This window comes from Silurus aristotelis (genome assembly GCF_946808225.1).
Source record: "Silurus aristotelis genome assembly, chromosome: 5".
In the NCBI taxonomy this organism is placed as follows: Eukaryota; Metazoa; Chordata; class Actinopteri; order Siluriformes; family Siluridae; genus Silurus; species Silurus aristotelis.
Genome location: NC_139578.1, coordinates 26,727,707 through 26,743,328, shown reverse-complemented (window position 1 = coordinate 26,743,328; position 15,622 = coordinate 26,727,707). Strand labels below are relative to the sequence as shown.

Here is a 15,622-nt window from a genome sequence, read left to right as displayed (position 1 = left end):
GAAGATCCATGAAGGTCGGCGTTTTGACAATGTTGCGGAGATCCATTGCAGATTGCAATAGCTGCTTCGAAAAGAAGACTTCCAGGACACATTACGGAAGTGGCATGAATGCTGGGACCGCTGTATTTTTGTGCAAGGGGGACTATTTTGAAGATGATAGTGTGTAAACGTAGATAAATACAGTACCTTCTTGTAAACAGAGCCAGTCTCGAAGCCTTTTTAATATCACCTCGTATTAGCTTTGCTTGCAGCTAGCTCAGAGACAAACCCAACACATATGTATGAATGTACAGAAACTTTCTTTTCATTGAAAAATCCTCCCTTAGCATAAATAACAGCTTTATTTCACACTCATGGCCTCTGGACGGTTAAAATACTTTGCCATGCCTATAGTAAAACTCACCAAAAGTGTTGTTAACTAATTTCTTTTTAATAGATAATATTCCAGCCGACTGTTTGTTCTCCAAATAACACTTGAATAGCTTGGATGTACTCTTTGTTAGGTCTGAAGCAGGAGCATACGGTGCCTGCCAAAAGATTGGAAACCACAGCAATTCCATCTGGACTGAGGCTCATAAGAACTTCACCATACGATAGCAATTAGCTACAGTCCAGAGAAAATTGCATGGATTTCCAATATTTTGGCAGGCACCGTATTCTCCTGTTTTGAATAATAAGCCTATTAAGGATCGTTTTAAGCGTCATTAGACAACAGCATCATTTGTTGGTAGAACAGATATAATTAAAGGATATTAACATTTGTGGAAGGAGTCTCCAGTGTCAGTGTTTTTTCTGCTATGGGGAAATTAGTTCAGTGTTTTTGCAATGTTTTTGAGAAAATTAATTATTGTTGTTTAAAGATCCTTACTGCTGCTTTAATGTATGTATCAGTTTATAGACATGAAAAAAAATTATAAATGGTAAAACAACTTATAATAACAAGTCATGTCCATTGTATTAACTTAATAAACTGCTGTAATATAAGAGAAATAAAAGACTTCTGTTAAAGAAAGTATTCAACTTCGTGATTATTTTGCTTTGCGCCAAGCTTCATCGTACCATCGGTTAAATATTTCCCTAAATATGTACACTTTTCAAGTGTTTTGTACCTTAATTATTTATTCCTCTCTCATTGCTCTTTGCACCCACATTTTTATGATTTATTTCAATTCTTTTTTTGGCCAGCTTCTATTGCGATTGTGCTTCATAAATGAAGTATTTTTGCTTGTAGAAGCTGTTAAAGGATCCGTGTCCATTTAAACCACTGTTCATTCAGGAAGTAACAGAGTGCTTCAACAATACATTGAGTGCTCCAAGATTTTGTGAAGAAAAATCACATTTCCATTAAGCAATAAATGAGTTTCACTTCAGGCTCTTCATCCTCCTGCTCTGCTTTGCATGCACAGCTGAAACAGCAAAGACTATTTGTGTTACATGTTGTTAGCATACCTGGTTTGTGATGCTTGGTACGTATTTTAGGAAAAATGCTTATAGACTCTTAATTAGTCAGCTGTTGATATGGAAAAAAAGAATCTACACCAACAGAAGTTGGGGTTTAACTGAAAAGATGACTGGAATAATCACAGTTTGTGCATTATTATGACCTGTATATTTAGTTTAGGTTACTTTGGTACTAAATAAAGCAGCTACATTGAGATATTTTTGCTCTAAAGTTTCTGATTTTGATTAAAGCAACAGACCACGAACTGCTCATAGTGTCTGAGGAAAATCTAACAAAATCACTCCTATACTTTAGATACAGACCACACGAAAGTGCTTTTCACATTCCACTATTGTTGTAGTGTCCTGCCACAAACAGGCTAAAGAACAATGAAGCCTAATAGGTGCCACCAAATTGCTTTCCATTCCACGTATTCATCATTTTTACATTTACATCATCGTCAGCTTCAGTCGTGTCCCACCTCATGAAGATTATGGACCTTCAAAAAAGTAGATGCAGACCCCGCGAACATCCTGAACCATCTAGAGACGTACCGGCGCCATTTGGATTACAACTCATGTGCAGTTTGGACATTGGACCTCTTTGCGTGTTTAAAGGCTCTGGAAAGAAACTGGTGTTGTATCAATGATGATCTCAAATGCTGAGCTATTTTATGAGTTGCTCAGTAGCTCCTGGTTTCATAATCTTAAATGACTGTATAAGACTGTAGAAAGAACATTACTTATAATCTTACACTCCAGTGCTCATGTTAGTTTTTACTCTCCAGTGTTCTGTCTTGTTTAAAGACTATAATCACACTCTTGATATTACACAAATGAGGATGGGTTCCCCTTTTGAGTCTGGTTCCTCTCAAGGTTTCTTCATAATATCTAAAGGAGTTTTTCTTTGCCACAGTCACCATGGCTGCTCATCAGGAATAAATACACATCGTTCACCTTAAGTGTTAAATTCTGTAAAGCTGCTTTAAGACAATGTCCATTGTGAAAAACTCTATAGAAATAAAGTTGACTTTTTCCCCCTACTTACTGATACTGTGTATTTTTGTACATCGTTGTCAGAGCCAGGACACAAATTTGCATCATCATCATCATGAGACTCAGACACTCCCTCGTTGAGCCACAAGAAAGGTCACTTGCCAAGACAAATTAGAAAAGTTGTAAAACGTAAAAATGTTTTATTAAAAACCCAAATAAAAAAATTAAAAATTATTGAAAAAAAAAAAAACGAAGAAAGAAAAGGAAAATAAAAACTAAAAAACCCATACTCATGGTTCAGGAGTTTAACCTTTTACAGCAACCTCATGTTCCTGTTGAAGAATCCTGAGCTGCAATGAGTGGTCTCCAACTAAAGAGAACTCCACCCAATATTAAAGACCAGCAAAATTTTATTATAAATGGCTCTGTGTTCATGCCGTCTTCAACATTTTGCATGGGGCACAAAATGATCTTGGCAAACGTTTAGCCATGGTCACAAGAATTTAATATCCAAGAGTAGCAGCAGTGCCGATGATCAAACAGATGCACACACGTACACATGACTGCCAGGTGGAAGTACATCAGATTGAACCCAGTAAACCTTGAATCTCCTCCAGTGCTCGAATTGAGTCAATTCTTATGGGGGGGTCTCAGTTGTTGTGTAATTCATATACTTTTTTACTAAAATAATCTTGGGGACCCCCTTAGTCTATTTTTTACTTGTCATGGGGGGTCCCTAATGCCTTATGGGGGACCCAGATCCCCCTAGCCCCCCTCAATTCGAGCACTGATGTCCTCCATTAACGAACCAAAATGGCTGCCTGCGTCACTACATGACGCACACACACACACACACACACGTCCTTTCTCAAAGTCATCAGCTGTCTCCAGCACTCAGGGCCAGGACATGGATGGCTGGCCTTAACACAACTAAACACCAGGAGAAGAAACCAGACACTCGACACAAGTCAAAACCACTATGGAATGAAACACAGGAGCAATGACACTAATGTCAGCCAGAGCTCAATGGACATGGGCAACAATGGCGGCCTCTACTGGCAGAAACGCGAAAATAACCAGACCATTAATGACATTGTATCCTTAATGGAGTTGTGTGTGTGTGTGTGTGTGTGTGTGTGTGTGTGTGTGTGTGTGTGTGTGTGTGTGTGTGTGTGTGAGGTATTTTTGTGCCTTATGCTTAATGGTGTAAAATTATTTGAGTAAATGTACTTTGTTACTGTACTTAAGTTATTATTTGCTCTTTATTTTATCTCTGTTTAAGATGTCATTCAGCTTTAAAACTCCCCTACGCACATCTGAGCGACTTTTTACTTCTGCAGCCTCATTTTCAGACCAAAAAGAGCTCAAAAATAAAATTCCAAAAACTTTGAGAACCAGCTTTGGTTGAGGTTGAATAAAAACATTGCCCGTCTCTGAGACTGAGAGGTGCATCACATCACAGTCAGTTCTGAATATTTGGTTTTACTTGATCTAAAATTATTTGCTTTTATTTGTCCATTGAATACTGATGTTTCTTCTACTTTGTGACATGAGACTGGAATTTTATTTGTTAAATGACAATCCCTTTTTGAAAGATCGCTTCACTAATTTGTGTAAGAGGTGGTAGCTCAGTGTTTAAGGCATTGGACCTTGGATCGGAAGGTCACAGGATCAAATCCTACCACCATAAACTGCCACTGCTGGGCCCTTGAGCAAGGCCCTTAAACCTCGCCTGCTCAGTTGTAAGGCGCTCTGGATAAGGGCATGGCCGCAGGAAGTGGGGGTGCTGCAGCACCCCCTATTGGCGAGAGAGAGATTTTTTAAAAAATGTAGGCCTATTAAAAATATTTTGCACAATTTATAAATTCCTTAAGAATATTTTAGGAAATGATTTTGACATACGTAGGCTATTAAGTGTATTTTGGATTTTAATTTAATTATTTTGAGGCCTAATCAACACAGGTTCGAAAAAAACACTTTATTAATAAACAGTTCAAATGTCTCCTTGCTATATTTGACAGATTCATAATCATTACTTTTGCCGGTTCTTTGTGACAGCTGTTATGTGTGTTATTGGCCTACAGTTTGTGCTTGTTATTAATTAGACATATGATAATTGGTAAGGCGCGTCAAGTTCATTTGTAAAGCGCGTTTCACACGCGCGGGTGATTTTAGTTTGGCTTTCTCTGGCAGCGCGCAAACATAGCCTAAATGCCTTGCCCTTGTGGAAGATAAAATTAGCTCTTCATACCTTTTACAACAACATGATCGGTGGTCTCTTTTCTGCTCGTGTTCCACATCCCTCTTAAAGCACAGAGCGGGAGGCTATAACGCGTCTATGTGTGGAAATATAAAACTTTTTTATTTTTTTATTAAATGGATTCAACTTTATTATATTATGTAAGTTACCAGTATTTACTGATATTTATTTCAATGCTTTACAGGCTTTAGTGTGTTGTTTCTTTGTGTTTTTATTTATTTATTTCAAAACAACCCCCCAACCACCGCAACACCGCTGGTATTTGGTCCATTACCACCGCGGTGGTAAAAAAACTGCCATCGTCACAGCCCTATGTATTTATTTTGAAAATGTATTATAAATAGGCCCATAGGCTCATAGGTTTTTTGTCCAAAAAAAAAAAATAAATAAATTCACAGCACCCCCTGTTCAAAATTACTTCCGGCGGCCCTGGATAAGGGCATCTGCCAAATGCCGTAAATGTAAGAGGGTGATGGTTAGTGCAGTGTTCAATTTTATTTCTATATTAGGAAATAAAACCTCACAAATCAACTGTTTTTGGCTTTTCACTAACAAGTGTCTTGGTTTTGAGGACTAGTGCATCTTTGAGCCTACGTCCAATATAAGTCAAATACTCGAGTACTGTTCAAATCAGAGATTTTTGCTCAAGTCAAATTGAAATTGCTGACTTTAAATAATAATTGTAAATAATAATTTAAATTTAAATAATAATAAAGTTTTGCATTAAGGTATCTATACATTTACTCAAGTATGATTTTAAAGGCGCTCTTTAAACCTCGTCTTATGCTTTTATATAATGCCATGTGCATCTTAGTATCATTTTTGTTCTCACCATGTGCTTTCTTCAGGTTCTCCTATTTTCACATACCTCCCAAAAAAAAGGAATCCCCCAAGATGGACAGAAATACTAACCAAAAAATCGTATATATCGTAAATATACTGGAGCCTACTGACATTCTTATTATTAAAAGCAAAGTCTTGTCAAGTATAATATTGATTGCTATTGTTTTGCTTATTACACAGAATATTTATTTACTCCTGCATAGACTGGGACCCCATGTGTGCTCACCGCATACTGTAAGTCCACCTGACCTTCTTTAAAATATATGCTAATATGTAATATCTTCTTTGTCAGGATCTGAAAGCTTTCATCTAGGGTTTTGTTAATTTTTCCGTTTTCCACCACCAGATGTCGCCATTTTGTTCTTGAGTCTCACTTCAGCTTCTATTGTTTCCATCCGAGTAAACATGCAGTCCCTTAGTCACGATTGTCCAACTTACGATTTCTTGATCTTATAATGATGATAGCGATATGGAAAAATTGTAAAAATATCAAAAGTTTCGTACAGCAGGCAAACCTTTGACTCTCAATTTTCAAATTACGATGGGGTACGCAATGCTTCTCCATCACCTTTGTCTTTGAGAAAGGCTTTATTTAAGATCGTTTAAGTTCCCAATTTTTTTTTCTTTTTGGAATTGTGGACTTTCTGATGCCCTGAATGTTTTATTTATTTATTAGGAATTATATTTAGCCATTTTCTGACTATTGGATGTTTAAAGAAAAAGAAAATGGATTTCCCCACATTTCCGAGTGTGTTTCTGAATGTGGGTTCATGCGCCCCCCTGTGGCAGACTGCTAGAACTCCTACCTCTTGTTTAGTTGACGCAAATTTGAGCCCTGACATACTATGCATGGACATTTAGTTTCATGTCTAGTGGTGGTGTGTAATTGTGGTTGTCTTTGTCTTGTAATAGCTTGCCAATGTGCATTATGCTTCTGTAACCGCTACACAGTTATGCCGCTGTCTGTCACCGACCAGTCTTCTATGCTTGGCCTTTCAGCTGGGTTTGTTGTGAATCATGTTTGTATTAGTCTTTGTCTTGTTTCAGCCAGTGACTGTATGTTAATTCTGCACTGTTGGTTTACTCTAAACCCAAAACATCGGAAACCTTCTTGGCCAATTAAGCGAATTCTGATAAAACCAAAGAGCAAAGTTTCACCAGGTTTTCTCCATATGCTGATGGCGGAACCTCATAAAATAACCAAAGGCTTTCTGTGCATTTTTGTGTATTTTTTTTTTTCTCCATGCATTACGATTTCCTTCAGGATCTAAAATTAAGGAAAATTGTGTGTTTTTGTGGAAATTCTATGGGAAGAAAAAAAAATAATAAAAAAACGCAAAAGAAAGAATTGTTCATGAAAAAGCCAAACAACTGTTTTGGACTGTTTCAGCTGATTTTTCCTCACGATGCCCAGCTTTTCTTGAAAAAGTCCGTCTTGTGAATCTTCTTTTAAGTGTATCTTCGACCAAATCGATTACTTCTCCTCTGTCAGTCATTCTGGAATGAAGAAAACAGCTATTTAATCCACACAAATATAGTTGAGCTTGTGTAGTTTGCTACAGAGGTGATTTGAAAGCTTTGACTAGTCTGACCATTGAAATCGAAGGACGTAAAAATTCTGACGTGATTGGATGTCTTCTAGATGGCCTCGGAGTGACCAAATCTCAATCTGATTGGTTAAAGCAACATATATTTAAATCTAACAAGAGTTCCTTACAGCAATAGATGATGTAATGGCTGAAATCTGATTGGATAGAAACTCTAACCAATAGAAACACTATGAAATGAAGAGAATAGACTATTGGGAATAACTTTATACATATTCATGGACAAAAATATATTAAAACAGTCTGTGATTCTAATATAGATGTTAGGCCAGCTAAGACGACCTTGCTGTCCCTGTCAGTGTAAAGTATCGAAATCAAAAAGAAAATACTATGTTGTGGAAAAGTTTAAAATTTGAATGATTTTTTAAATATTTGTCACAATTAAATAATTGAGATCATCAAGCACAAAGATAACCCGATAATTTTTAAAAACGAAGATGGTTTAATTTATTAAGGGAAAATGCTGTCCAAGAGACCTACTTGGTCCTTGTGAAAAAGTAATTACCCCCCACATCTATTTAAGTCATAAAAAAATCACTTAAATAGAACCTGCCTGCCGATGATCTCAAAAAGCAACACATCTAACAAAAATCAAGGACAGGGGAGAACCAAAGTTCTTGTCATGTATCAGTCTGGAAAGGGTTACAAAGCCATTACAAAAAGGCTTGAGGACTCCAGCGAATAACAGTGATAGCCATAATGAAACAAATCTACTCGGCCATCATTGAGTCTGTCCTGTGTAGAGCTATGATTGTCTGGTTTGGTGCAGCTACCAAATCAATCATGAAGAGGTTACAGCGGACAGTCACGATTATTGGTGCCCTACTGCCCAACCTCCAAAATCTTTACTCATCCAGAGTGGAGAAAAGGGCTAAGAAAATCACTTTGGACCCCACACACCGAGCCCACTCTCTCTTCCAACTGTTTTTCCCAAAGGCTCTAATCAGCCTGTACGATTAAAATATTCACAACTACACATTGTTTATCATAACTGACACATTTATACATAGAATCCAATGGTCCATTTGTAAACGGCACACTTCTAAATAACATCTGTACATTCATTTGAACAACATTTTTACTCTGTATATATATTGCATTATTTATTTATTATATTATGTCTGTACTTTCTCCTGCACTGGAAGCTCCTGACACCAAGTCAGATTCCTTGTGTGTGTAAGCATTCTTGGTAATAAAGCAATTTCTGATTCTGATTCTGATAATGCACAAAACTTGATGTGAACCTTCCAAAGAGTGATCAACCTACCAATCATGATTCCAGTTGTTGCTGGAAAGAGTGGCACAACCAGATGTTAGGTTCAGGGGGCAATTACTTTTTCACATGTGTCTACATCTTATTTTAAAACGACGACGATCTGCTTGATCTGAATCGCTCATCCCTGCACCACCACTGACTCTCCTGCAGTTCCTGTGTCCCACAGTAAGGTGGAGACTGTGAGTCTGTTTGTCTCCACTCCAAGTGTCCAAACATAAATCTCACTGTGATGGTGCTGGTATGAATTCTGGAGCAGGCAGGAGAATGTAAAACCCTGTGCTGCTTCTACTTCTCTCCAATGAAGCGCACGGATCTGCACGGGGATGCTGAGTGGATCCTGCTGGAGATCGAGTCCTGAAAGTCGGATGTGCCCAGCACAATGGAGGGTGATTCTGCGTAATGGATCAGTTTCAGGATCTCATGAAGCTCCATGACTGGCTTGGTTTTAGGAATTTTACCAGCGATTGTATCACGTGAATACATTTTTTTTATTATATTTAATTTTTTTTGCAAAAAAGTTTGCTTAACTAAACGCAGACCTCGCATTCATTGATTTTGAGCTAGATCTCCTAGACCAGATTCACCCGGGCCTGCCAGGGTTTCAACCCAGACCTAGCCGGCACAGGAGTGCTGCATTCCGGCAACGTTTTAACGCAACACCGTGGATTTGCCCACGGCCTGCAAAAATCTGGACACTCCGCCCGGAGAGATCTGTTTTTTTTTTTTTTTTTACATTTTTAAATCTCGTTACACGTTTTATTTTTCGACCGATTGCGTCTATAATCAAACGCAAATTAGCGTAAAAGCTTATTTCTTGCCATATTTGTTTACTTATTTTTTATTAACAGCCCTGTTTGGAGCTCGCTAACACTACATGCAAATTGCTGGTTTGTTGTGCAGCAAAATATAAACACATTATCTACGTTGTTTTGTTACTCAGTGCAAAAAAAAAAAAAAAACACAACAAAAACATTTTTCTTATTCTTATGCACTTTAGAAACTAATGGGTTCAATCGATCTGGTTTTTGTTCAGTCACTCAGTCACCTTGGTTTGTTTACAGCATTGTCACTGGTTGGCTGAAGCTTCAGGGCAAAGCAGAGTTCAGTGACATTTAATAAGGATTATTATTTTTTATATCTATTTTTCCCTCTAAAACAATCTTTACCTACTGATTTAAACATGCACTAATGCTTAACTTTACTTTAAAACTACTAAAATACTTATTCATAGTAATTTCCCGCAGTGATAGTCATGTTCTCTGAATGAAAAACATCTCAAAGGCTCAAACTACTTTACTAAATTTACCCTAAAAAAGATCAACATGCACAATTCGAAGCATTAAACCGAGCGGCCTGTAGTTAACTCTCCAGGCCTGGACCTTACCAGATCCCTCATCTCTTCTGAATGAGAAGATGCGTACCAGGACCATCGCTGTGGCCTGAAAATCCAAATACAGTGAGAACTACTGATAGTTTTTCCTGGTGGATGAATCGAGATCGAGGAAGAAGCTGAGACGGACTCTTTTGTCAAAGGAGATGACCACACGCTGAACACAATTTCACTACAGAGACTAGTGGTTGGGCTTCGGGAGCTGCGTAGACATGAGTGTTCGGCCTCCAACCTCGACTCTGGACAGGTACGAACCATCAGTCACTCTTGGGTATGTTGAGCAAAAAAAAAATGCGAAACATCACGACATAGTTGTGTGTAAACTTTGAAAAGCCCATATCTCATAACATAAAGCTTAGGTTGTGTAGGATTTTTTACTGCACTTCAGATGCAAGTCATGAAATAATCAGTGATATGACATGAGACACAAGTCCACCGTGAGGTTCAGTACATTTTCATACCTCAACAGATTTATCGTTTTTTTGTTTTTTTTTACATTTTAGAGTTTGTACAGGTTAAAACACTTATGTTATAGCAGCTATAAACAGTTTCATTGTCTTTGAAAACAATAAGATCGTCAGCATAGGGTTCGATTTGTACAGTATCGTTGCAGCTTTTTTGATTTTGTTGCCTTTTATTCCTCCAATATTTGTGATGCAACTTGTGGAGATTTTCTTTCACGTTGAAAATTGCTTGAATGGGGAAAAATTCGTGAGCTACTTTTAATATCAGCTACATTCAGTACACATTCATAATTGCGTTTTGGACCCCAAAAACCATTGTGCTTTCTAATAAATAATAAATGTCTAATGAAATTAATATTCCAATTCAAATTTAACACCAAATAATAATCAGTGGATTTGTTTTCATTTAAAAACGGTCATTTGGACGTAGTTTGCATGTAAAACAATGTTTTTCGCTGGGATCTTTGTTAGTAAACGAGGTCTTTCAGCTGTTCGCAAATCAAAGCATTGATTTATGATTCCTGGCCCAAATCTGTAGTTAATTTGTGATTGTATTTGTAAAATTTAAAGCTGCTCAGAATCCTTTTTTTTTTTTTTTTTTTTTTACTTTGTGAAATCCTGGACAGACTCGCAAGCCAGAAAATAAAAAAAAACTGACCGTTACTCAGAACTGGAGAGTCCTTCCTTCAAGGTGAAATAAACGTCTCTTTACAGAAATCGTCTCCACGTTATAGGACATTCTGAGCACGTTAATAGAAAACCTGCTAACTGTTACAAAGGTGCTGAGACCAGCGAGTTTTACATCAACTCCTTGCAGGAACCGTGACCAGTTGCATTAGAGACAATAGAGAGTTATTAATGGGAAGTTAAGTTAATGGTGTGGTAATGCGACAGTCGTGTGGACGCAGGTCAGTGTAACTATAAAAGGATAAATGTCCTTTTGGTTTTTAGTAAACTAAATGTTGGCGAAAGAGGAATGGAAGAATGGTACAGGGAAGTAATCCATGTCACAGTAACTCTCCTGTGGAATATTTTCTTTTTCTTACGCCACTTATTGTAGCTAAAACCTGTGCGACGTGCAGCAGCCCAGTACTGAGAACTGCTGTATCACTGGTTTTTCCACTTTTTTGCCGTCGCCGCTCACCGGTTCGCCGGTTTTCCCCTCGGCGTATGTTACAATAGTGTGTTTGTGTGAAGCAGACGGTCTTGTGGCACATTCAGGGACTGCCACGATAACATCTATCCATCAGATGTCCCCCTTTACTTTTATCACACATACCCGAGGGCCACAATGTCTCTCTGTCTTTTTTTTTTTTTTTGTCTCCTTCTCCTTTCTTTATCTCCATTTCTCGGTCTATTCCTCTTTTGTCTTTTTTATTATCTCGTCCATCTCGTGCGCCTGCTTTACCTGTGCGTCCTGTCTTCAGACACAGACAGGGTACAAGTAATGCTACTGTAGCTCGCAACCTCGAGGTCAGAGGCTAGCCGAACCTCCAGACGTCTGCGTGTACGGACGCTTCAGCCTTCCAGCTGATAGACAGGAATGCGAACGACGATGTAGTCGTTCCCTGTGGGAAACATGGTCCTCTCTCTCTCCGATACGCATTAGATGTAGGCGATAAGACATAAACGCCCCCCTGAGACACGCCGGCGGTTCATTGAGCGAGGAAAATGATCAGACAATTATCAAAGTATAAATGAATCATTAAGCCGTTAATATTATGATTGAACACCCAGTGACTTATGATTATCACCCCAGAACATTACTTGCCATATTGTATGGACCCTTAGGACCAGGCTGTGGATTATTTGGATGTGCAGAAAGAATCTTATTTATTATTTTCAGTTTTCATTATATTTGTAATAATACATACATATAATACATACATACATACACATACATACATACACATATATATATATATATATATATATATATATATATATATATATATATATATATATATATATATATATATATATATATATATATAAGAAATTCACCCATGTTGGAGCAATTCTTAACAATTATTGCCTCAACTGTTTCAGCTTCTTCTCTTCTTCAAGTCTTGAAACCTTTTTTTTCTAACCGTTTTGTATTTTTTATAGAAATTTTCTTTTTTTCCTCCTCAATCATGATTTTTATTGACCAATCAGATTTGAGAACTAAACAGCGCTGTAGTTCTTATGTCAATATACTGTAGTTATTTTTATATATATATATATATATATATATATATATATATATATATATATATATATATATATATATATATATATATATATATATATATATATATATATTATATATTTATTTTTTATTTTTTAAATGCTTGTTTAATGTCTTATATAATGGACATTGTTCAAGTTACTTTACTGATCACATGCCATGGAAGGTACAAAAAAATAAATGCGTGACGGCTATTTTTCGCAACTGTAACTGCATTTTACTGCAACCGAACTCACATTTTATCGGTTCATTTACAATGGCAGAACTTTGCAGTTACACTGATGCAACTCAAAATCGCTCACGTTGAAAATACAGAGGACGATAAATCTAAAATCAACTGCAAAAAAATCTTATGTTTTTCTTTATATGGATCTAAATATAAAGATATAAAAGTAATTTTCTTTATATATATATATATATATATATATATATATATATATATATATGTATATATGTATATGTATATGTGTGTATATGTATATGGTAATAGAATGAATCAATAATAAATATATTGTGCAATATTATTTGGATATATGGAAATGCACATAATATTTTCTAGTATTTCTAGCAAAGTATGGATCTAAATATAAAGAAATAATTGCTGTATATATTTATTTTTTTGAGAAAATATTTTTTTGAGTAATTTTTTTTTAATCCAATAGTTTTTCCTGATATTCGATCCACCTTTTTTTTCATGCTGTGGTTATTGATGTTTATGATCGACGTGTCTCAGTGTAATTACGTGTTTGCTGTGTGTTTCTCTGTTTTAGCCTCACTCTTCTTTCTCTCTGTCGTTCATGCCTTCTCTTAGTCCGTTCGCTGCTTGGTGAGTTGTCGGATATATTCTGCCTCTGCTTTTCGATTTGAAGGTTGCAGGGAGTCGGATCGTAACGATGAAGCAGGATTGAAGGATGATGTGAAAACTGTGGGTTTTAATGCGAGCGTTTACAGGAAAGGGAATTGTGTTTCAACCGGTTCACGAGTCAGATCATTATGACATCAGATGAGGGACTTTCCTGAAGTATCTTTATCTTTCTGGGTTTCGGAACAGATTATCCTGTTCACATCAAATCGTACCGCGTCTAGACGCAGCACAAAAAAAAGTCATCGCTTATGTATAAAACAATAGATACCATTTTATATTGTGTAGATGTTCATTTGTCCCATGTTGCTCGAATTAATACAAGGATGGACAAATCAAGTCTGGTGTCCAGGCCGGGCAGATGATGTCTCCAACAACTCGAAAAGAAAATATTCCATATTCCTATTCCGTTGGTTTATATGTAGCTACATTATATGGAGAAAAGTGTTGGGGGACCAGATTTTTCAACCCGATGTGTTGCTTTCACAACCATGAAGTTGGAGACACACAATTGTATATGGGATGCATTTGAATTTCCCCTTTGAGCAAGGAGACCCAAACCTGTTCCAGCACAAAGCCAGCTCCATGAAGATAAGGTTTACCTGGGTAGGAGTGGAAGATCTCATGAGTCCTGCTATTGAGCTTCAAATCGGACCGCTGACCGCACCCCTCACCCTTGTGTCTGAATGAGCACAGATCTTAATAAGCACACTCCAGAAATCTAGCAGAACATCTTTCCAGAAGAGTGGAGGTTATTAGAAGAGCAAATGGTGACCAAATGTGGAATGGGATGTTAAAAAAGCACCAATTTTCTGTCCTTTGTCCATATCATGTTTATGAACAATGCGCTTCACGCTGATGAGATGCATCTCGATGACGTCGCAGCAGGTGATAGATTCGAGTTCAACTTATAATTCATCTCTGAATTTCCGACCTAAGACTCAACCAAAATCATCATGGCTGCTTACGTCATCGTCAGTATTTCCAAGCAAGAAATTCTTTACCAACCAACTTTTAGACATTATTGCATGTTAACTCTATTACGCTAACTGTACACATTAGTTAGCTTTCTAACGTGGATTTGGTTTGATGTCATTTCCGCTTCTGAGGTAATTCTCATTCACGAGTGTGAAGAAACTGAGCAAAATAAATTCCAGCCCAGATCTGTCCTATAACTCTGCTAGCGTAGCACCTCATAGTTAAAGAAATCCAAAGATAAAGATGCTAACAAGGGTGAAGTAGTCATTTTTACTGTAGCTTCCTAGCGTTTAGTTTTGAGGGCAGAAACCTACATTTTCTTGTTGTGTGTAATGTCAATCAGCCGTGGATTATCCCTCAGTTACTGGACTCGGCTAGCGACCTAGCTTAACGCTTAATGGAGATCGTTTTTGTGTCAGGCTCATCAATGAATTTATGATTCGTTTATCCCTGTAATGGCAAACAAAACATTCGAATCTCCCTTCAGTTGTTTATAGAGAATTTTACAGGAAGAGGCTGCTGTAATAAGCAAATCAGTGTTCCAGTGATGATAAATAAAAAGACGCCCCCTCGTGCTAGTGGACCGAAACTGCTACAGATTATTAGCACTGTGTTTTATTGATGATTTGCCCCTGATAGCGTCAACATGCATCTTGGTGATATCCTTTATGCCCTTAATATACGCAGGAAAGTCAATGAAACAAGAAATCGATCACGCAGGTGACCACGCCCACTTGAAAGCCAGTGTGTTTTAGAGTCGTCTTTTCTGCTCCCTGCACTCTTTCAAATGCCTGCCTCCAAAACTGGGAATGTCTCTGGCTGTTCCTGTCAAAACCTTGTTCTAGCGGATAATTTTACTTTCGTTATTTCTTATCTCCACCCCCCCCCCCATACCTTTTTTTTATCACGTATTTTGCATTATCGATCTGCTCTCATTTTGCTGCACGTCCTCGCTCTCGTCCTCCTTTATGCTTTCAGCGTGTATACATACGATGCAGCGGTTTGACCCTGGCACTTATACACTTTTATTAAATGTTCTCTATTTAGGTTGAGCAGCCTGACGCTGGGGGACTCGAAGTCTTCTCTCGGCCAGCAGAGAGACTCTTTGGCTTCGGAGTTCTCCTCTGACGGTGCAGGTAACGTCCACAGAAAACAAAACACCAGACACCACGTCTCAGCAGTGACAACATCAACATTGTCTTTCATTTCAGCGAGTGTTTACCATTATTTGTCTTTGCATGTTATTTGATATTTACTTAACAACTAATGAATTCAA

General features: G+C 37.5%; 1 protein-coding gene across 8 annotated transcripts in view; it reads left to right on the top strand.

Annotated features, from left to right (window-relative positions):
* Window positions 1-8,553: 8,553 nt before the first annotated feature.
* Window positions 8,554-15,622, top strand: part of arhgef11 (Rho guanine nucleotide exchange factor (GEF) 11) — a 39,505-nt gene continuing 32,436 nt past the window's right edge. For 6 of the 8 annotated variants that reach the window (XR_014533826.1, XR_014533827.1, XM_083542581.1 and 3 more), the window contains exons 1-2: window positions 8,554-10,059; window positions 15,394-15,482. Coding sequence is in view for 6 of the 8 variants with exons in the window: in XM_083542581.1 (XP_083398707.1) it covers window positions 10,025-10,059; window positions 15,394-15,482 (124 nt within the window). In the remaining 2 variants the exon portion in view is untranslated. Of the gene's footprint in view, window positions 10,060-13,281; window positions 13,333-15,393; window positions 15,483-15,622 lie in introns of those variants that run through there. The other 2 variants (XM_083542582.1, XM_083542580.1) reach the window with 2 other exon arrangements.